This window comes from Bos javanicus, chromosome 11, assembly GCF_032452875.1.
Source record: "Bos javanicus breed banteng chromosome 11, ARS-OSU_banteng_1.0, whole genome shotgun sequence".
Taxonomy (NCBI): domain Eukaryota; kingdom Metazoa; phylum Chordata; class Mammalia; order Artiodactyla; family Bovidae; genus Bos; species Bos javanicus.
Window position 1 is genome coordinate 70,325,175 of NC_083878.1, and position 24,336 is coordinate 70,349,510.

A 24,336-nucleotide genomic window follows, 5' to 3' on the forward strand; every position below is an offset into this window, starting at 1 on the left:
ACAGAGAATGAGCAACCAGAGAATCCAGAAATGGGCAATGGGGTTGAGAAGTGGGCATGAGACTCTAGAGCTCAGCAAGCCAAGAGATCACCAGCAGAGCAGGCAGGTGGGGATTCCCCTAGGAATGAAGGACCCAGAGAAGAACCTTAGCAAAGAAAAGTGAAACTCCCAAAGAAGAGAATGAGGCTTGATGGAGAGCCATTGGCCCTGCCAATAGTGGTAATTACAAGGCTGGAGGTCCAAAGGTATCTTCTCTGATTAAAGGAGATCGAGGAAGCCCTGGGCTTGTTTCCTGTCCTCTGGAGACCTGTAGAATAATGAATGGAAGGACTGGCTGATTGAAAGGAATGCCATGTAGTGGAGGACAGCCAGGGAGAAATGGTTCAAAGCAGCAGGAGTGCAGTGCTGGTGGCCCACATGAGCCATCAAATCAGAGCTGGAGCTGAAGATCTAAAAGTCATCCCCACTGAAAGCAGCACCGATCCCTTGAGAATGGGCAAGCTCTCTGCAGAGAGCAGAGAAAGGAAGAGTCAAAGACAATCTGAGAGAACACCCTTATTCTGGCCAGATAAGCAAACTGAAAGGTGACCTATCCTCTTACCTTACTTGAGGCTGATAGTGAAGTATGTATTGAGAACAGGCGGGAGAAAGGACGAGTGGCATTTTAGATGACACAAGAATAAATGGACTTTCCTCCTGGAGGTGCATATTATCAGGTCCACCTGTCTGTGCCTCTTCTTCACTTACATCACTGTTCACTCACGAGATGGCATCTCTGTTGTCTCTAGAATTCAGACGATGACTGAATGAGTCCTTGGCTTTCTTTTCCTTTAGAGAATATGGGTTGAGATGTAGAAGCCACAGAAATAAATCAGCCTCTTGATATGGATGTTTGTATATTTCCTTCTCCCAGGGAAATTCCATTCCAGAGAAGATATCAGCAAGTCCTGCTTTTTTCTTGATTCAGTTTTCTAAATGAGTATTCTCATGCTCAAAATTGGAGCATGTTTTCAAGCATGACCTTGAAGCAGTCAGCTGGGGCAGCAATCTCAGAAAGGTCTGCCTGTCTCCCAAATGCTTGTCTTCTCAGCCTGAAATTCCTGGAACTAAAAATTATCTCATCTACTCATCCTATTTTTTTCTTTTTTTAGCGTGAAGAACTAGTCTAGGAGCAATGAAATGACCTTACTCAGGGTCATTAGTACATATAAAGATTAGATTTGTTGTTGTTTAGTTGCTAAGTCATGGTCAACTCTTTTGCAACCCCATGGATTGTAGCCCTCCAGGCTTCTCTGTCCATGGGCTTTCCCAGACAAGAATACTGGAGTGGGCTGCCATTTCCTTCTCCAGGGGATCTTCCTGACCCAGGGATCAAATGTAGGTCTTCTGCACTGAAGGCAGATTCTTTACCATCTGAGCCATCAGGGAAAGACATTAATGGTTGAGCCTGGGTGAAAAATATGGTCTGCTAAGAGGATAAAGAACTGCCTCAAATCAGGAAGTTATGAATTCCTGGCAGTTAGAAGTGTTGGCTGGAGACTTGAGGGGCAGTTCTTCCCGCCCAGGATTGAACACAAAGCATAGGTGGACGTGGAGTCCATGCACAGTATTAGATGTGCTGCTGATGGGGACAGCAGACACACAGACAAGATCAAAGTGTGCCTTGAATGGGGGAGCAGGAAGTTCTGCCTCCCCATCAATATTCAGGCCGATTCTTTTTCTGAAAATTCTGTTTTAATTTCATAATACAGAAGGTCTGTAAATTGGGCAGTCCTCTCAGCTCCATGCAGACTCTGAAAATGAATAGAGAATCCATCAGTGCTGGGTGGACTTGGCTTCACAGTTGTTAATCATCTGTCAGGCTGAGGCCCCTGAGCCAAGCAGAGACCTCATACTTACTGAAGGCAGTCTTGAGAATGGGCTGGGAACAGTTCAGCTCAAAGCCTTAGATTCTCATTCCACCTCAAATCCTAAGGAGTCTCAGTGCAAAGGGGTTCTGGACAGAGGAATGGAGAGTGAAGAGGTGTGGGAGAGGGGCTGCAGGAGGTCGGGGTTCCCAGAGAAACCTGGGAAGACACAGGCCAATTTGGTGGAATGATGTGTTTGTTCCCTTGACCTTTTCTGTAGAAGGTGCCATGGTTTTCCCTGAATTGCATCCCTGGGGAGAGTAAGGGATAACTTGTCCCAAGGTCATGCTCATCAGTGATAGGGATGGAGAAATGTCACTCTGTGCCTTGTTGGCTCTGCAATTATTCAAATGCTTTGCTTATAATACAATCACAGCTCTCAGCTCTGATTATTGGCATCATCAACATCATCTATTAATGGATTCTGAGCTCCTCTGGGTACAGGGCATTGAACAAGATGCTAAACGGTGCCAAATTCAGAAATGAAAGCCACAAAAGAGCAGAAAGTGGACCAAACCAGGCATCATTCTGAGTAGCAAGATTTAAATCAGCCTGAATCTATTCATGTGTGCTAATCTTAAAGGGCCAGAGCCTTATAAATTTCAGAAAGGTATTAATTATTCCGCACTCCTTTTTATCATTCTTGTCTCCATTATTTTCAGCTGTCTACTTTTAACTAGAAGTATTTAAACTTCTATTAGTATTCTTTTATCCCTTTTGTTAAATAAACTTTCCTTTTTCACCTCTCAGTCTCTCCCCATGTGGCCGTCTGGAGGAGGAGAACTAGCTGAAGGAGAACTTGCCTCCAAATTGGCCAGAGCTTGCTGTGTTTGCACAGTGGCACCTTGCTACCTGGCATTTCTACCTGACCGTACCTTAGGAACCAAGCTCAGAGTGAGGAGACACACCATGCTGAAAACACCCATCACCCCGGCATGAAAAATGCTCAACCCACTGCAGAGCTCCAAACATCTGTTCTGCCTTCTTTCATGCATGTGCTTTTAAGCTGATGGTGGGAGACAGCCTGCCAGAAACGTCTGAGTTTCCACAAAAGTCATATTGTAGGTTAGAAGACAGAAGGCATTGTTGTATTAAAAACCTGTTCACCAGAACCTCCAAAATGAACAGATATGAAAGGTTCAAATGAACCCTTCAGGGTTTCTCCATCTAACCAGGCCTGAAGCTCTGCCTCTCATTAATCTTTAATGAACAACAAAGAAAATGCATCGCTGGCTAATTATTGTGTAGGGTGGCAGATGCTGAGCAAGGAAAGATCCCCAGAGACCCATCATTAAAGGGACGCTGTCAAAAAGAAAGTCTTATTTTGAAACGGATTCCCTGACCTGTAACATTATCTATTCTTGTTCAACTTGAATTACGCTTTTCTCTCGACGCTTTACCGTTGTCTCGGTCTCAGGGATTTGCACTTTGAGCTGGAGCAGTCAGGTGATGGAAACTGAAGGACCTCTGTGCTGCCTTTCCTTGTCATGATGCCTACGTGCAGTGCCTTTCCCTGCCTCTATTTCCTTCAAACCTCTTAATCTTGTCCCATGCTGAGCGAGGCTCTCCCTGACTTTGAATATTCTTAAGCAGTCTCGATGTGTGAATTCTGGAATATAAATCCCTTTAGGGCAGAAGCTATGTCTCATCTCTATCTAGTACCTACCACATGCCCAGTACGTAATATGCTCAATAAGTGTTTACTGAATTCGGTGAAATTGATTGTACGTGCCTTGGACTTATCTATTTCTTGTTCCACGCTACTTCTTTAGCCTTCAACTGAAAATTTCCTTGAGGGTAGGATTCCTGTGTTATTCTCCCTTTGCCCTACTGCTGAAACACTTGATACAGATTTATATATGTAACAGGATCTCCACATATTAGGTGGCCATGTTAGTTGTTTTTCAAAGTCAGATTTTTTTTTAAATTTTATTTTATTTTTAAACTTTACATAATTGTATTAGTTTTGCCAAATATCAAAATGAATCCGCCACAGGTATACATGTGTTCCCCATCCTGAACCCTCCTCCCTCCTCCCTCCCCATATCATCCCTCTGGGTCGTCCCAGTGCACTAGCCCCAAGCATCCAGTATCGTGTATCGAACCTGGACTGGCAACTCATTTCTTACATGATATTTTACATGTTTCAATGTCATTCTCCCAAATCTTCCCACCCTCTCCCTCTCCCACAGAGTCCATAAGACTGTTCTATACATCAGTGTCTCTTTTGCTGTCTCGTACACAGGGTTATTGTTACTATCTTTCTAAATTCCATATATATGCGTTAGTATACTGTATTTATGTTTTTCCTTCTGGCTTACTTCACTCTGTATAATAGGCTCCAGTTTCATCCACCTCAGAACTGATTCAAATGTATTCTTTTTAATGGCTGAGTAGTACTCCATTGTGTATATGTACCACAGCTTTCTTATCCATTCATCTGCTGATGGACATCTAGGTTGCTTCCATGTCCTGGCTATTAGAAACAGTGCTGCGATGAACATTGGGGTACACGTGTCTCTTTCCCTTCTGGTTTCCTCAGTGTGTATGCCCAGCAGTGGGATTGCTGGATCATAAGGCAGTTCTATTTCCAGTTTTTTAAGGAATCTCCACACTGTTCTCCATAGTGGCTGTACTAGTTTGCATTCCCACCAACAGTGTAAGAGGGTTCCCTTTTCTCCACACCCTCTCCAGCATTTATTATTTGTAGACTTTTGGATCGCAGCCATTCTGCAAAGTCAGATTTTTTTATCTACTCAGTAAAAACTGGGCTTCCCTGGTGGTTCAGATGGTAAAGAATCCGCCAGCAATGAGGGAGACCTGAGTTCAATCCCTGGGTTGGGAAGATAGCCTGTAGGAGGGTATGGCAACCCACTCCAGTATTCTTGCCTGGAGAATCCCCAAGGACAGAGAAGCCTGTCCTCCTCTGGGCTACATGGGTCGCAAAGAGTCAGTCAGACAAGACTGAGCGACTAAGTACAGTGTAGCATAAACTATAAAGTGTCCCATTGGAGTAAATAGTTACATGCTCTCTATCTAAGATGAAACTAGGCTAATCTGACTAGGTTTCCTTTCATAGATAATTTTATTCTTAGGTTTAAATGCAAGGGTCTATATTTTTAGGATTCTAGGGAGTCAATCAGAAAATTTTTTGAATTTGAAAATATTAATATCAGTTAAATTCTAAATGAATTGCTGAAGTGGTTTGGAACTTTTAGAAAAGAAGGTGGTGATTCTAAGAGTCAACACAGCCTCATGTAAAGCAAGTCCTAGAAAACACCTTCTTCAGAAGGGGTGTGAGATTAGGAGGATAAGGGGATGTGACAGAGTATCTTGATTTAAGTACCCCACTTGACAGCGTTTCCCTGAATATTCTGGTAGATGAGTCTGTAACAAATTGAACATTTATATCCAAAGAGGCATAGTGAGTGAGCCCTGTCCATCTGAAAGGTGTCTCTAAGAAAACTGAAAAAGGGCTTTGCCTTGAACTCTGACTCTTCCATGGTTTTAATGCATGACTGAAATGGTGACAGAGAGGGAATCAACATTTGTTCAGACCTGTGACATTCTAGAAGCTACATGATCTTTACCTCATTTCATGGATGGGGTGGCAGTAGGGGTGGGGGCTGGTCTACTGATGACACGAAGCGTGGTTGGAGGACTAGTACTACAGATTCTAAATTCTGGAGATCAAATCAGTTGCTGCAGGAAATATGATGGTCCTGCACTCAGATTCAAAACAGTCTAATGCTTTGAGTCACAACCTATAAAATATGGAAAATCTGGCTTGGAAACAGTTTTCTGGAAGGGGATTAGAGACGGGAGGGAGTGAAGAGAGGTTCCGATTGATTAAAGTTGACATAGAACTACAGTCTCCTGCAGCTGCCTGAGAAGACAACACTCTAAGGGGCCGCAGTGAGTGCAGAAGCAAAGCCCAGGGAGGGTTGACCAGCATTGTCTGCGTCAGCCAAACCAGTGCATCCTAGTGTCCAGGGAACAATCACATAGAGGCGAGTAGCAAATATCAAAACAATATAAATCAATTACAACATATATTTTCAAAGCTCTCTCCTATTCATTCCACCATGTAGGCCTTCCAGCTATTCTTTGAGGAAGTCAGTGAAATAAAGGAACCTTGAGCAGAAAGGTGGGGTGACTTGGCCGACCACCCAGCCAGTGCAAAAGCTAGATCTCAAGCCAGGATCCCTGGACTCAAGCTAGTGCTCTTCCTCGGAGCCATGCTGCTTGTCCAGGTCAGCTCCTGGCCCCAGCCCTCATGCGGCAGCTGCTCCCCCGGCTGGCGCAGAGCAGCTGCATAACAGACAAGGGCCCTGGCTCTCAGCAGAGCTGGAGCTGCAGTGCACCGGGGAAGGGCTCTGCCAGGTTGTCACTCAACGCCCCTCCACCAAGCCCACCCTCCTTCCCGCACTGCTCCCTTGTGAAGTGAGGGGTATAAAACACAACCAAATGCAAACCCGTGGTTCTCTGCCAGCCTGGCCCTCAGAGCTGCCCCCATTCCCGGAAACAACACCTGAGCACCATTCATTATTTCTACTTCTTAGTATTAAAGCCCTTTTAATATGGCATTGGAGACCATTGGGGAGTTTTAAATTTTATGTCAAATCAGGATTTATGGGCCAATTCTGAAATGTTACCTCTGGGCTCGATAACTGCAATTCCCTTTTAATCGCTCTCTTAGACACCTCTGTTAAAAGACTTCAATTATATCCACACAGTGGCCCCCAGGATTGGGCCAATCTGAATACCCTCCTGTGTCACCTCCTTTTGGAATCCTGCATGTGAGGCTTTAGCCCTGGGTCCAGTTTGAAGATACCATGTCTAACAAGCAGTTCCACCAGCAACCTGGGAGGATTCTTAGGAATCTCTCCTCACAGGTAGTCGTGAATTTAGTGGCTGTGCCCCCAAATACCCCTCCCCCACCATTCTCCAACATGTGTGTGTTAGTTGCTCAGTCGTGTCCGACTCTTTGCGACCCTATGGACTGTAGCCCACCAGTCTCCTCTGTCCATGAAATTCTCCAGGCAAGAATACTTGAGTGGGTTGCCATTCCCTTCTCCAGGGGATCTTCCCGATTGCAGGTGGGTCTCCCGGATTGCAGGTGGATTCTTTACCATCTGAGCCACCAATGAACCAAGAATAGGAGGCAAGAAATGAATGCATTAGGATGTACATGTTCCACGATGGTTGTTGTAAAGGCTGTACAATTCTGGAAACAGGCAAATGATATTGGAAAATTTTCCATAGGAAATCGCTTAAGGGAATATGCTTGGAAGGAGGGTCAGAGAAGGGAGCAATCCTTCAACTGAGCCCTAGGGAACCCGATGATGTTTGGGGAAAAGTACAAGTAGATGCTATCTGAGGGGGTGTGCAGGATTGGAAAGGAACCCCCACCACCAAGGACAAAATGAGGGTACAGGAGGAGAAACTGCCTGTGAAGGGCAGCCATGTCACAGAGAGGAGAGAAGGGCTGCAGTGACAGCAGGCTCTTGCCCTCTTCCCAAACACCCAGCTGGACCAGGGCACAGTAAAGGGGCTAAGACAGAATGCCTGGGGCGGGGGCAGCTAAGGGGCCACCTCTGAGCTGTCACTAATGCTCTATGTCTGGCAACAGCAATATTTGTATGGGAGAAATGCCCAGCTCGGTGTCCAGTCACCAACGGCTGAGAGGAGGTTTAACTGTGGGCCGAATACATCTGCTTCTGTTTGACAGCGGGCTGGGTGGGGGACAAGGTTCAGACTAGGGAAAGGGGAATTCACCAGAGTCTTGGGAAGCAAAGAGAAAGCCCGGGACTCAGGGCCTCGAACACTGATGCTCCAGGACCTGACCTTGCATAGAGGCAGCCAAGAGGGAATGAAACTCCCAGACCTTGGTGAAGAGGTACCCCAGGCCCTCCGTCAGCAGCCCTTCATAGGCTACATGGGGATTGCCTACACTGGAAGGCACAACGTGTGAGAAGGCAATTAGTGGACTGGACCAAGGCACCAAGAGCCTTCATCACTTGAGTGTGACCTAACAAGGCAATGGGGTGAGGTGCATCTCCAAACAGAGTGCAGTCACCTCATAGGCAAAATGATTCATTGAGGGTACTATTAACATAGCAACTGACATATATGACTCATTTAAAAATAAGATATTAAATTTTACTAATATTTGGTATTAGATTGAGAGGAGTATCTGTAAATGCTCAAAAGACTTTTATAAAAGAGGAAAGAGGTAATAAGATCTTTTTAAACTAGATGATGTACTTGACACTGAAGGATACAGTGACATATGATTTAACTCAATATGGGACCTTAGCCCCTGGTCCACCCCAGGCAGCTTCCCACAAACCACAGGCATACATAGAGCCAAGTCATAGGTGAGGACCAAAGGGTTCCAATTACCTTCACTCAGTTCAGTAAGAGGCCACAAGGATTAGGTGTCAGATACTGGCCCTAGGATTCTAGCGTTTGTGATCTTTTTCTGTCTAAAAGGCTAGGTTCCATTTCCTTCTGCTTTTCATGCCTCAATTTTCTCACCTGCAAAATGGGAAGAGTTGTGTATTATTCCTGTCCTAAAAGAACTGATGTTCATTTTCTCCCAAGTGAAAGTGTCAGGGATAGAGGAGGCTCCCAACTCAGATTTTTCCCACCTCCCCCCACCTCCCCACACCCATGCCTCTCATGCCCCTGCCAAGGGACGGCTCTAGAAACAGGAGATCTTAATCAATGAGGCTCCACACATACCAATGCCAGGCAGACATCATGGCAGACAGTCCCCACATGCTGAGGCCCATCTTCAGGGGATGGAGAAGAGAGCACCAGCCTGGGAATCATGAGACCAAGCTCTGGTATTTCCTCCAAGCAAGCCCTGTAACCCTTTATTCTAGTCTACCTGGCTGTGGGACAGAGGATAAGAGCACCTGTGTGCATGTTCCCCAGGTTAGGCCAGGCAGGGTAGGGTAGGGTGCTGTAAGAATCAGATGAGAGGCTGTGTGGAAACATGGAGCCCTTCAGGTGGGAGCCAGTGTGCTGAGGCAGCAGTCCCATGGCTGTCCCTAGAGGCACTCATCCTGTGAACCTGAGGATTCTGGACTGGGGGGTCCATCTTCACCCTGAGAACATCTCACCTTTAAATCTCCTGATACACACAGTGATTTCTGTGCTCTGCACACAAGGGACCCTCAAGAAACTATCTCAACCATCTCAGCTCTGACGTTGTGGGATCTCTCAGTGTCTGAGGCCAGCCTCCCCTATTTCCTACAGCAGCCCTGTCTGCACCCTGCTTCTGTGGGAAGCCAAGGCATAGAGAGACAGCCATGGACTTGAAGTTTGACAGACCTGAGTTTGACTCTCAACTGGTTAAACATTGCTTACTAAATCAGACGAAGATAATTCATCTGCTGAAATCTCAGTTTCCTCATCTGTACAATGGGCCACCAACTCCTACCTCTCACAACCCCTAAGGGATTAAATGAGATAGCTGTGAAGGGTTCCTTCAGGTCCAGGGAGTGGTATGCATTATAAGAATTATAATAATCTAATAGCAATGTAACAATTATTACCATCATTGCCGGATGACACCACTGGCAGGGGTCCAAAGCCAGAGAGGCTCGCAGACCACCAATTCCTTCCACATCCAGGACCCGCCAAGAGCAGAACCTGCCATCCAGCCCCTGCTCTGTGAGCATGAAGATCCAGAGATGAGTGGCCGCCACCTGCTCAGTGCAGAGGCCAGCAGCCCCTTGAACCAAAGGCTCAAGGCTGTTTCAAATGATGTCTCTGAACCTCCTGAAAGGTGTTGGCAGACCTTTGGAATCATCCACGACATTCACACGAGCCAGGAGATCCTGTGCTGAACCTTGTCTTCCCAGCCTTTGTCGCTGTCTGCTCCTGCAGTCCTCTGTCCTTTGAGGATGCCTTAAACTGGGAGGAGAAAAGGGCTCAGCTCTCCCTCTGAGCTCCACGAGAAGCATGCTAAACACTTGAATAGGCTCCAGCTTCAGTGATCTGTCGGTACAAGGCTTAGCAAATAGATGGGTCTTATAGCCTCATCCCCAGAAGCTAGTTTTTATTGACTCTTTGGAGGTCTCTGCTTGCTTTGGTTTTAACAAAACTGCACTGCAGGCTTACTAGTGACTATGGTGACGTTTATAATACACTGGGTATCCAGGCAGCCTTTTCTAAGATACTTTATATACATCTCTTGAGAGGAAGGTAAGGAAGATTGGCTATTCCTGTCTTAGAGGTGACTGTTCCCCAAGCCCTTATTGATTAAACAGATCATTGAAGGGGAAAAGGGGAACCCGCCCTTTCCAGAAAATGGCAGCTTCCAGTATATAGGGCCAGGGCCAGTGTCAAAAGATTCTGAGTGTTCAGGGCATTCTTATTGCAAATATTCAAAGTCTAAGATGAACTGAGAGAGGGGAGGAAAGCCTGGCCCCATGCCTGGGGATTCCTGCCCACCCCAGCCTGAGCCCAGATCTTTCTGGCTCTGCTTCCCATGTACTCCACTTCTAGTGCAGGCTCATCATCCCTTCAGAGTTCCAGGTCATTCTTCCAAGCTGACCCTTTAATGTCATGTGAAAATTGGTGGTGGAAATTTCAGCCCAGAAATTGGCTCCCAGGTGAACATACCGTTGGCACAATCTCAGCCTCTCAAGCGATTCTGTCTGCTACGTTCTGGAAAGCTCCCACATGGCTGACACAGTAGAATCCTTAAGTTCAAATTCCATTAGTTTCCTCAAGCATGGCTTAAAAGTATGAGCATTACCCAGGCGAATCTAATAGGCCCATGATTCCTGGGTTATTAGCAAGCACTTCCTGGTATCATTGTGAAGTAGAGCCTCCCCGAAGGTGAAGGTGATATTGTTCATCTGGGAGGCAGAGGTAAATGTGTAGGAAAATGTCTGGTGTTCTTTCTGGCCCCAAGGAAAACTGGACTCCTTTGAGAGAAATTAGTTGTTTTTCTCAGTCTATGGGCTCCTGTCCATGGCAGGGGTTGTCACATGGAAAGATGACGCCATCCATCATCCACAGTTGGTAAAAATATTTTAAAGTTTGTTTCACCACTTAGTGGGGATGATATTTTTTTTTCTTTTCCATAATGACTTATCATAAGAGACTGCATATAGCTCCCCGTTCTATACAGTAGGACTTTGTTATTTATGCTTTCCATATGCAATAGCTTACAACTGCTAACCCCAGCCTCTCACGCCATCCCTCCACCTCCCCCTTGGCAACCACAAGTCTGTCCTCTACGTCTGTGAGTCTGTTCTGTAGATAGGTTCATCTGTGCCATATTTTAGATTTCACATCTAAGTGATGTTGTATGGTATTTGCCTTTCTCTTTCTGGCTTGCTTCACTTAGTATGATAATCTCTAGTTGCATCCATGTTGCTACAAATGGCATTGTTTCATTCTTTTTTTATGACTGAGTAGTATTCATATATATGTGTGTGTGTGTGTGTATACATATATATATGTGTAGGTGTGTGTATATATATACACACACACACACACCACCTTTTATTTATCCACTCCTCTGTTGATGGACATTTAGATTGCTTTCGTGTCCTGGCTATAGTGAATAGTGCTGCCGTGAATGTAGAGACCCATGTATCTCTTTGGATTAGAGCTTTGTCTGGATATATACACAAGAGTGGGATTCCTGGATCATATGGTAATTCTATCTTTAGTTATCTGAGGAACCTCCATATCATTTTCCATAGTGGCTGCACCAACTTACATTCTGGTGGAGATCATTTTGAACTATCCACCTATATTAGTTTGCTAGGGCTGCCACAAGAAAGTACAAACTATAATAAACTAGAAGGCTTAAACAACAAACCTTTATTGTCTCACAGTTCTGGGAGTCTAAGCTCAGGGAGTCATTACCAGGGTTGGCACCTTCTGAGGGCTATGAAGGAGAATCTGCCCCACACCTCTTTCCTAATTCCTGGTGATTTGCTGGCCGTCTTTAGAATCCCTTGGCTTGTAAACACATCATCCCAAACCTCTATCTTCGTCTTCACGTGGCAGTCTGCTTGTGTCGGTCTTGGTGTCCAAATTTCCCTTAGTTATAACAACATTGTCATGTCGGGTTAGGGCCCACCCTCATGATCTCAGTTTAACTTGATTGCCTTTCTAAAGACTCTACTTCCAAGTAAGGTCACACTCTGAGGCACTGAGGGCTGGGACTTCAACACAGCTTTTTGGAGGTATGCAATTCAACACAAAACACCCCCCTTTCTGACCATTTCTTCTAGGACCAGAATAGATCATCCAAAAATAACAGATGTCACTTCCGCCAAGAAACTTTCCTTAAAACGCCCCAGGCAGGGTCAGGCCTATCCTTATCCTTGCCCCTATACCAGTCACCTGGTGCAACCTGGGAGTTGGATTCCTTAGTCAATAAAAAACAGCCTAATAGAGAAAACATATAGAAGGAATTCTGGGTACAGGGAACCCCCTGATCACATGCACAAGGACAGGAAAGAACCCTGGCATTTTCGGGGAACCAGAGGTGGGTCTTGAGGCCAATGGAGAGCATGGTCATGTTTGAGTTTAAAGAAATTGTTTCGGACACAAGGTATAGAATAGAACCCTCCTCTGTCTGCAGAGTAGAGGTGAATAGTTTAGGCCACAGTCCTTCTCTGCCCTGTGAGAGGATTAGACATGGGGATTTCCAAGATTCATGCCATATTTACATCTTCCAACCCTACAATAGCATCATCATCTACTATACTGGGCGCGGTACAGTACAGGGACTGCAGCAGGGCCACTTAGCCTCTCTGTGCCAAGGGGCCCAGGACACGATCGATCAATGCCTCTGGCAACTGCCTCCATGCCCCTGGATGGCCACTTTGAAGAGGGCAGCACAGGAGCAGAGTGTGAAATGAGGCCTCATCTTTAATAGGGACAAATCTGTGGGCTGTCCTGACTTCACCTGGCCAGGCCCCTCCATCCTTTTCCAGCTGACCACTGTCCCAGCTTCAGAATTTGCTTACAGGGCCACAGTTTTATGGCCAGGTCTACACTACCGTATAAGGTTTCAGCACAGAGGCCTGGCTTGGCCAGAGATTTATGACTGAAATGGAGCCTCTGGGCTTGGGCGTCAGCATTTTGCTTGGCACAGAGGCTTGACTTCATATTGAACCAATCAATACAATAACACATTAAATGGCATTTAAGCTGGCTCTCTAGGGACCGGGATGGGAGACTGGCTGTCATTTGAGCCCAGGGGAGGAGGACAGCTTCCAGGCCTGGGAAACCCTGGGCCTCAAACTGGGACACAGGATGAAAGCCCACCCCCAATCCCACTCAGGACTCAGGGCTCAAGCTGGGGCAGACTGGGCTGGAGGAGGAATCCTCCAGAAAATGGCCACATTTAAGGTTTCTGTGTTGTCTTTATATTTCTTCATCTGGCTCTGGGGAGGATGTGTTAAAAAAAAAAACAAAACAAAGAACTGCATTGAGTTGGCTTGAGAGAAAGGACTGTGTTTACAAAGAACAGATGGTGCTAAGAAGTTATTGAACAGAGAGGAAGTTAGGAAAACAGATTCAAGAATCCCACTGGCTGCTGGTGGGTGATGTGCCCAAATCTCCTTACAGAAAAAGTTCCAAAGACAGAATGATCACCTAGGCCTCTACTCAGAGAAAATCTACTACCCAGCCTGCCAAAGAGACTGTCTGGTAAATCTGTAGAATGGGGAACCCCACTGGGATCCCCTCTTGTACTTCTTCTGTAATTTTAAGTTATTTCTGGAAATTTGACACCAACCAAACTCTGTCTTTTCACTTCCCCTGCTCAGCATCCAGCAGGTCCTGCACACAGTCCCCTGATCAGGGAAGTTCATTAGATGCTGAAGGAGGTAGTGACTTACCTAAGACCTAATCCAGTATTCAGAGAAATGGAAAGGGGAGTATCAGGATCCTACAGCTCACTACTTCTGATTTGAAGTTTTCTCTCATTTGATTTTTTGCCTAAATATTCAGTGTTCCCTCCTTTAAAAGAAGAAAAGCTCTAGTGAATCCTCTATGGATTTTTAAATATGTGCTTGCGTGCTAAGTCACTTCAGTCATGTCTGACTCTGTGCGACCCCCATGGACTGTCAGTCTCCTCTGTCCGTGGCTCCTCTGTCGTGGGATTCTCTTATACCCTTCTCCAAGGGATCTTCCCAACCCAGGAATCAAACTTGCGTCCCTTAAGTCTCCTGCCTTGGCAGGTGAGTTCTTTACCACTAGTGCCACCTGGGAAGCCCATTTTTCAATACATACTAGAGCTAAAAGAAATGTTCTTAGACAGTAAGCTTGAGACCAATAGTTGCTTGAGAATCAACTTACATCCTTATACATTTTCACCAGAAGTTTCTAAACATATGCTAATCCACCAGGCTCTTGCTGTAGGGCCCAGGCTTTTGCTTCCAGTGTTGGCCTGTTTCTCAGATATTCTACAGTGTCTTTCTGTATAAATCGCATTCCTGACAGCACATCCATGATTTTCAGTTTCAGTTTTTTTTAAATGGAAATAATTGTCAAGTCCTTGTGAACCACTCTGAAAGTTTTCAGGATTTTTTAAGGTCTTTTTCTTAATCTTTTCTGTTGCCCTGAGTGAGTAAGTGAAGTCACTCAGTCATGTCTGACTCTTTGCGACCCCATGGACTGTAGCCAAACCAGGTTCCTCTGTCCACGGGATTTTCCAGGCAAGAATACTGGAGTGGGTTGCCATTTCCTTCTCCAGGAGATCTTCCCGACCCAGGGATTGAACCCAGGTCTCCCACATTGTAGGCAGACGCTTTACCGTCTAAGCCACCAGGGAAGATTAAACAAGAGTTATTTTTAATAACTTACCTCTGCTATGCTATGCTATGCTAAGTCACTTCAGTCATGTCCGACTCTGTGTGACCCCATAGATGGCAGCCCACCAGGCTCCCCCGTCCCTGGAATTCTCCAGGCAAGAACACTGGAGTGGGTTGCCATTACCTTCTCCAATGCATGAAAGTGAAAAGTGAAAGTGAAGTCGCTCAGTCGTGTCTGACTCTTAGCGACCCCATGGACTGCAGCCTACCAGGCTCCTCCATCCATGGGATTTTCCAAGCAAGAGTACTGGAGTGGGGTGTCTTCAAAAAGTAATTCCGATTGTTCTTGCTCATGTTGCATCCACTTAGTGAGTACAATTGGCATAAACAGAGTTGGGAATAAGCCAAACTAACTCAAGTGATAGGAGTGGAAGGTCTAGGAGCATGAGAGAGTAACCTTGAACATTCAGTGACCTTGAGCACTCAGAGCACAGGGTGTACCTTTGAAAAGAAAATGTAGAGATTATGCTAATCCAGCAAGCAGATTGGTCACAGGGAGGTCATTTAAGAACATTCTTTCTACTAACATTTTTTCTTACAAATGTGGCTATCATAAGTCTAATGGTCTCCACCTCACATCCAGTGATCTAGGGGCTATGTCTGCAGAGGTTCATTCTCAGGCTCCTCTTTGTGCATGGCCTGGTGTACAGAATGAAGAAAAGCTCTCTGCCAGGGAACCGGGTGGATGTTTGCTGCCACAGTCCCATGTATTCCCACATGGTTGTGACTATGTAGAGCTTGAGGGGAAAAGGAATAAGATAGCCTGGGACAGCACTGGAAAAAGCCAAATATTTCTTGGATACAGCCTTTTCTGAGCACTGCTGTTCTTCAAATACTAGCCACCTCTGACCCACTAAAAAATTCTTTTAATAAACAAGTTATTTACGTTTAACATAAATTTACACCCATGTGTGATGTAGTAGGAAGTGCAACAGTTTTGAAGATAAATCGTCTTGGGTTCATATCACCTTTTACCATTTACTACATGGGCAAGTTTATAAGCTCTCTGAGCCTCAATTTTCTCCCTTATAAAATGGAGATGGTCATATCTGTCTCATGCATTTATTGTGAAAATTAAATGAAATAAAGTAAAATAGCTGCCTTAAATCCTTTCCGGAATGAAGCAGAATGTAAATGAACACACACACACACACATACAAATAAATGAGATGTATATCGAGTGCCTGGCACAGTGTTCCTTGGGGTATTTGCATTTTTGCATTTGTCTCTTCAGCGCTGCATGGGAGACTGGAAAGAATCCCCAAAGTTTGGGTGTTCTGGGGTGGGAGGCTCCCCCCTAATCCCTGAAATCCCATCATACTCAGTCAATTTCCTGTTCCACCCTCTTGTAAAGTCCTTCCTCGTAAGGTCTTCTGCCATAGCGGGTATAAGAGAGAGAAGAAACACTAACCTAATAGTAACAGTATTAGCTGATGCTTCCTGAGTGTCAGCTAAGTCCTGTGCATCTGTTAATCCACATGGTCTTCAACATACCTCTTATAGGGCCTTTTACTATCCCTACTTCTTAATGATGGAACTTGGTCACAGAGAGATTAGGTAGGTAGCTGGCCAGAAGTCACAGTCAGTAAGAGGTAGGATTGAGATTATAAAATGGGAAGTCTGCCTCCAAGGTTTGTGCTCTTAATCAGTATACTTCTCCTGAAGGAAGGAAAGAAAAAAGGAAGGGAGGGAGTAAATGAGAAAGGAATTAAGGAAGGAAAGGAGGGAGGGAGAGAGGAAAGGAGATAAAATTAGAAGCTAAAGAGAGGCCAGGAAGAAGAGCCAAAAGCCATTCAACTTTTTTCTTTGCTCAAGAGCATGACAGAAGAATTAGGGGAAAGGCAGCTTGGGAACATTTTCTTAGCCCCCACCTAGGGAAAGCTGGGCCACCTTCCAGATCCCTGTCACCCACACAGCATCTCTGATAGAAACCAAAACTGCTTTCCGACCATCAGTGCTAAGGTCTCTACCGAGTCCACTGTGGCCCCAGTGAGCCCATCCATGTCTCAGCACCTCACTGCTCCCACAGTTCCCTCCAGAAGAGCCAGAAGCCACCTTCAGCCTCAGGGCATCTCTTTCCACCACGGGCTGGTGGGAACCACATCCTGAATCAACTGGAAACCTAGTTTCCATCCAGCTCCAATTCTCTCCCGGGCACACACATCTAACTTCTGGGAAATCTTGAAGGGCAAGGAATAACAAAGCCAGGGCTACTTGGGTAAAAGACCCCACACCACATACCAACTGTAATTATTATTACAGAAAATTAACTAGCAACAAAGGACTTTACAGTAAAATTTACATTGATCTGGCATTTTCTTCCCTGCTATCTCCCATAAAAATGCTTTAAACGCAGGCTGATTTAATGGAAACAATAAAAAATAGTGCTGAATGGTTTATATTTGCTGTAGAATTACTACAAAGTCTATTTTTAAAAAACCTTGAAAGTTATGTGTGCTTCTTTCCTTTAGGATAAGATTAGGGAGAGAAGTGCAATTGACTTTTTTTTTTTTAATCGATCTAGATGAGCTGCCACAGGCTCAATCCCTTATTTCTAATGAACCTTCACACCTTCACACCCACATCCCGACACTTGTCAAAAGAGAGTCTTAGCAAAGGGATATGTGAAGGAATGTCAGCTGTGTGGCCTGAGCCTTGACAGTCTTATGCTCAGTAATAATAGTAATCATGTGACTAAGCTCCATGTGAAAAGGACGTGGCTGGTTGTCTAATTTGTGTGGTTTCCATCATCCTCAATTAATTTGTGAGCTTAGCTATCCTGGCAAGGGGGTAGTCACTACATGAATGGCTTGGCACTTGTAGCCATTACAGGATGTGGGATGACCATATCTTTTAGCTTCGAATCCCTAGCTGTATTCATCGGAGCCAGAAATTGAAATAAAGGCCCAGGAAGACATGGTTTCTAACCTCAAGAAGCTTAAAAGGACAATTTAGGAAGGTGTTCGTAAAGACTATGGAGTCACATGACACTAGGTTTGAAACTCAACTAGAAGCAGAGCACAGAGTAGGCCCTCAATAAATGTTAACTGTTGTTGCTGATCACATTATTAGTGCAGTTATTAATATCATTAGAATTGTTGCCCTTGTTAATATTCATTAACAAGGTTCAAGGCTGAACTGGGTTCTAGAGGGTGTTCATGCATGAGATGGGACCTCTCCTAGTTGAGCACTCAGGTCCCCTCCATGTCTCAGGACATACTATAACTCTTTGGGTTTCCTTCTTTGGGTTCTAGGTCCTTGCACAAAAGCTAGTTTGATGGTTTTCCATGGCCCTTCCCCTTTAAAGTGGGGCCTATGTGTGGGCAAAGGGGGAGCCAAGAACTATACAGTGAAAAAATCCCAAACTTCCTTCAACCCCCCCAAATTTCCCAGTCTTTAGGTTCTTCCTAAGGGAAGGTATCATTACCACTTGAATGGATGAGAGCCAACAATAATGAATTGACTTGAACTTTGAGATTAACTCAACTTCACTACTACAGGGAAAGAGCAAATTAGCCAAGATGGCATGGTCAGGCTTTCTTGCCCCACAGCCTCACTCTTGCCCCATGTTTTGTAAATAATGATTATGTAACAGGTGAGACCACTTACAGCACTGTGCATGTGTGTCACAAGATAGCCGCTTGGTCACAGGCTACTCTATGCAGTACACCTGTGTATGTTTCACCATGAAAGCCCTGGCTGCTGCTGCATCAGGGCTACACTGGAGCAAATATCATCGATATGTTATATGAGGTCATGCTATGGCTATGTTGTTATGGCTGCTGCTATGGCTGCTGTGTCAGCCAGGAGAGAGGCTGTGTTATGGCTGCCATGCCAGTCAGGAGAAAATAAATGTTTCTGCAGTTCCTGTGGCTCCTTGAGTTTCCTTCCAGCCTCTTAGCTCATGTCTTGCCTACCCTGGGTTCAGCGAACAGTACAAACTGCAATATAAAGAATGTCAGAATCTTGTCTCATTTAACAGAAATCTGTTGGTACATTTATTCTCTTATTCAACAAATACTTAAGTGTCTAAAATGTATCAGGCCCGGAAGACGCAATGATGAATGATCCATCACCCTGACCATAAGGAGGTTGAGGTTGGGGAGTGGCAAGACACAGAGGACCTCCTTCCTATAGAAATTAGTGAAAAACATTGACTCCCACCAGACAGAACCACCTGTTTTCTGTATACACAGTCTGTATGGGCTCTGCTCATGTGCTCATGCCAGCCTCCCTTTCTACATCACCCTCTTCCCAATTCCTGCCCCTTCTTCACAACCCATCCTCAAGTTACACCTCCCCTGATCACCGGATTTAAGACATCACTTTGCTCTCTATGATTCAGCAGCACATAGTGCCTGTGCTGCTCATTCAGCTCCTCTATACTGCTGTTCTCGGAGAAGGCAATGGCACCCCACTCCAGTGTTCCTGCCTGGAGACTCCCAGGGACAGAAGAGCCTAGTGGGCTGCTGTCTATGGGGTCGCACAGAGTCGGACACGACTGAAGTGACGCAGCAGCAACATACTGCTGTTCACTGTGAAGTTCAGTTCCTACTTTTACTCTTCCTCGCCAGTCTGTAAGCTCCTTAAGTACAAAACTACATTCTCAACTCTAAGGATCCTCAGAGCATTTAATATGTTATCTAGTATACAATAATGCACCAATAAATGCCCGAGAAATGAAATTCAATTCAACAAATCCTAACCAACATCTAGACATAAGGCATCTTTTCACATGCTACAGAAAGATGCGAAGCTAAATAGAGGATTTTACTCCAAAGTGAGATGGGGCCTTTAGAGAGTTCTGGGCAGAATATTGATCTGCTATCATAGTCCAATTATAACGTATTTGGTTGTAGGAGTTTTTCAACATAGTTTCTTTTTGTTTCAACATAGTTTCTTTTTGTTCCAACATAATTTCTTTTAACTAAAAATTTTTCCTCATTTCAACAAAAGGGGCTGCTATTCATAAATTGCTAATGCCTTTCTTACCTTCTTTTGTCTACTTTACTCTCCCACTTGAATCTTATAAATGAATTGAGATGCAAATAGTTTCATGGCCCAGTGCCATTCTATGAAAAAATGTTCTGGTCTTCTATAAGAATAGCTCCCATTTATGGAGCCCCTGATAAGGACGTTTCTTGTGTACATCTTTCTCATAAATCCTCACAACAATCTAGAAAGCTAGGCATTATGACTCCCACCTTAAAAATAAGGAAATAGGAAGTGAGAGTAAGTATATAATTTGCCTATGGTTGCTTAGTAGATCATGGAGCTGAGAAGTGAATGTAGGCCTCCTGATATTGAAGCAGCTAAAACCATCTCAGAAAAGGGTTCCATTGACCAGCATGTAGGTTTGATGGCTCACTTTTGTGAGCCAGCCCTACATCAACATCATGCCTATTGGAAGATCACACAGCAGGAAGTAATACACATTCCTCCATCTTGTCAGGTGCCACCCATGGCCCTCCAGTGCTGTCAGAAAGTGCCCCTTCGTTCTGGACTTAAAATAACTTTCTGCCTTCATCCTTTTGAGACATGCTGCCAACAATATCATCAGCAGCTTGGCTCACATCAGAAGTGCCAGTCTCCTTTAAACTTGGAGAGACTGTCCTGGTATGGGGCAGTAGGAACCTTAGAGTTTCTGTTTCCATGTCATATCTTCTTATGACTTTTTTTGCTTTTATGTGTGCATTTTCTGACAAGGTATTTCACTTTCTGACTGGCCTGTCTGTCCTCAAAACCCAGACTGGTGATTCCCTGCAGCAATGCTAAGTCAACACATCTTTCTTTATCTCCATGATTCTAGCAATACGAAATGTGACTGAATATACAGACTGATTCATGGGTCACATTGTCTCCTGTTCTTGCAGTTGTGGAGCAATAATATATTTGATTTTAATCTTTGGTCTTCAGATAACCAAATGGGTGACCTTGAACCAGTCTCTTCATTTCTCTGAGGGGGTGGAACTGAGTCTCTTTGGAGAAATAAGTCTGAGTTATTTGACAAATCTTTCTTCCACCTTCTGTAGAATATTATTGGCCCACTGAAGCTTTCAGGGTTTTGGTAAAGTGTTTTGTCACTAGGACTTGGGTGATCTGCTAGAGAAATATTGGTATCAGATCAGTATGAGACCTTGGAGAACACTAACATTTTGCTAATGAAGAAACTAAAACCCAAATGGGTTCTGGGACTTACCATACCCCATGAAAGTCTAGGACCATAATCTGGGACTCAGTTCCCAACCTGATGGCCTTTGAATATACAGCTTCCAACCTCCAGGTCAGAAATGGACCTTGCTATTCACAAACCAACCCTCCTGCCTTCTTCAGTGAACTCTGATTCATTATGATGCAGCCACTCAGCAAAAAATGTGTAGTCAGTTGTTTTCTCAGCAAATTTACACCAAGTTGGAGATACTTTCTGTGGTTGAGAATACAACTGATTAGAAAACATTTAAAATTTCAGGCATTTGGAGTAAAGTGCCTTGTTCAAAGTCATCAGGCAAACCGTGGGCAGAGCCAGAACTGGAAGTAAAGAGCTCCAGAGAGACAACTGGAAGATAATGGATGATGACAGGCCATCCAGACCATGCTTCTGGCTTCCTGAAGTCCAGATGGACTCCCCACAGTGTCATGTTGATTGATCGAAGCACCAGTGCTGAGATGACTGCAAATCCCCAGCATGTGCATATAGCTGCACGTTTATCTCTAGGAGGCTCTAGGTTAGAACATCACTTCCCGCCTTGCAAGCACAAGTAGAGTTGCCACCAGCTAAAGAGGAAAATAGGACCCTAAGGAGCAAGTTTCATGACCATTGGGATGTCAGCCAAGAAAATGGAGGGAGAGAGAAAAGAGAGTGTGTGGTATTCCCCACCCCACCCCCCATAGGGTTTTTGCTGTCTCTTAAACAAATCTGACCCTAGGTATAAGCTTGCCCTTTTTCAGTCCCAACTTCCTTGGTTATAAAATCATGTTTGGCAACTGCTCTGAAAGTTATTAAAGTTGCAACAGTAAACTATGGGAGGCCAGAGAATTTCAGACAAAAGTTATTGCATCAGTAACTCAGAAACTAATTCCTAAAACTCTTGACACATTTATCCAGAGGGCTACTGCCAATACAGAAATGGAAATCATCATCAAGGGCCACTGTGTACCTGGAATTAAAATCCATCATTCCTCAGAGCAGAGAGCTATGATTGTGGAAGAATATGAATAGTCATGCCTTTTCACCACCATCTTCCCTCAAAAATAGAGTCCTTTATTTTTCAGAAGAACAAGAAAAATTCTGCTCTCTTTGTCTCTTTTTCCTTAAGAACCCCTCATTTACATTTTCTTTTCAATTTTTTTTTTCTTTGACAGTTCCACATTTAAACGGAAAGGCCCCTTTTCCTTACTCAATTGCACTGGTTTTATTTTGGATAGAAATCCTGTTGGGTACAGAAACAGAGAACAAACTTCACAACAGCAATAGTCTCTTCTACAACATCTATTGTGGGGAAACTTAATACGCTTTTATCAAATGGCAGAGGCACTGGCTCCATTGCTCAGAATTAACTACAAAAGAGCATGGAAAGGGAACAGCACTGCCTTCTTCATCCAGCAAACCTCATTGCATGCCCAGCAACATGGCAAGAACCAGAGACACACAATCCCCATCCAGGAACACCCCCCTGAAGACCATAGATTGCTTTGCGTGATGCCTTCCTCACCAAAAGTTAATGAATGGAAAAGATTTGATGGGATCCCATGTCAACAAACAAATGGAGAAATGAACCCTCTAATTCAGTGTTAGAGGACTGACAATATCCTCAGAGTTTTAAATACATATATGCTTTGACCCAGGTTCTAAGAATTCGTCCTAAGATAAACTCACAGGGCTAGCCTCAGCCTGATCATAAAGAGGAAAAACCAGGAGCAATGCACAAATCGTTAAAATGCAGCCTTTGACCTGATCATGTAATTTATATTGATTGTCTTATGACAAACCATTGAGGGAGCACGTGTGTGTATGACCTTATATGTGTAAAGCTGTAGCTACAATGCTGCTTACAGAGGTGTTTACCAAGGTAGTCTCTAGATGAGTTTCCAGGTGACTTTTACTTTCCTTTACCAACTTTTCTGAATTTTTAATACCTTTATACTTGAAATTTGGGAGGGTGCTTTAAAATTTTTTTAAACAAAAAGCTAGTCTTTCCCTAAGTTCCTTAGCATGCGTACTACCATACCTAAGCCCAACCTAGTGGTAAGACAGTATGAAACATTGTGATGAGTTAAGGTGAATCCACATGTCAAAATTCATCAAATTGTACACTTTGGATGTGCAATTTATTGTACATTATACCTCAATAAAATTGTTTTTCTTTAAAAGGAAAGAAAATGTGAAATAGTCCAGGTAATTTCCATTCTCCACACAAAGTTATCAAAATAATTATGTATTTTAAAAAACTTGAATCAATGTTGGAAAGTAAATTTGATGTTGCAATCAGTGACAGGAGGCTATTCCAAGAGGTTAATAGCCTGAGTGAGGTGTAAAAATGTTCATTTAGCTTATTCTCTATTCTCTGGCTGTGTCAGTGTCCTTGATTATAGACAGATGCAGAGCTCACATTTGACCTGCTTCTGTCTACTTCTGTTTGCACCTTTTTGCAGAGTCCACGTCAATCTTAGGTAGCTTTTACCCCAAAATACATGCTTCAATGCACTTTAATTTTCCTGCAGTCAATAAATAGCACTTGCTAGCTTCCCTTAAGTAACTATATAGCAAACCCGAGGATTCTGAGATTTGAGGATGAGATAAAATTCCCAAAACCAAGCATTCTTTCCAGAGATAATTATTAGTACACTGATAAATGCTTTGAAGACTATTCCTTCACTCTGCTGGCAGATTTTCTCAGGTGTACATATTTTTTCCTGTATGAAATAGTCCAAAGGTCTGGCGTTGCCTAAAAAGTAAGACAAAAGGCACACCAGTGGCCGCAGTAGGTTTAAGAATTGGGTCTCTGAGTTAGTTGGACAAGAAGGAAATAAATGTGTGTGTGTGTTGCTGTCAGTGACCATCCTCAGAACCACTTAGGGTTCCACCCACTTAGGGTTCGTAGAGAATGGAGAACATGGGCCCTAAACTCAGGGCAGGCATGGGACCTCTGTATAGGTTAGGTCTGCTTCTCATCACTGTTTTTCTGTGTTTTTCCCCCTCTGCTTTCCAATGCAACCAGTTGGACTGTGCTGCAGGGAAGAATTGGGCGCCCAGAGAACCCGTTCCGAGTGGCCCTGGAATATATCTCAAATGGAAACCGAAGCTTATCTGCAGTGGACTTCTTTGCCCTGAAGAACTGCAGTGAAGGTATCTGAATCTGGCTTTCCCCATCCACTCCTTGGTAGCTTGTTGTCTTAAGTAGGTCAGTAATCTGCCACCATAATTAGCTGAAAATGGGCACACTTATACAGAAGTGTCTCCTGTGCTTTGGGTCTGATTCTGAATATTGCCAAGTGGTTCACAGCCCAGCTGATCAATTTTCAAAGATTGAGTTATAATATTATATCTACTTAACTTAAAGCTATATCAA

At 44.2% G+C, this 24,336-nt stretch overlaps 1 protein-coding gene across 1 annotated transcript in view; it reads left to right on the forward strand.

Moving 5' to 3' along the window:
• ALK (ALK receptor tyrosine kinase) overlaps positions 1-24,336 on the forward strand; it is a 734,697-nt gene that overhangs the window by 519,029 nt on the left and 191,332 nt on the right. Inside the window, exon 5 of the mRNA XM_061432943.1 lies at positions 23,986-24,113. Within this exon, the coding sequence (XP_061288927.1) occupies positions 23,986-24,113 (128 nt within the window). The remainder of the gene's footprint in view (positions 1-23,985; positions 24,114-24,336) is intronic.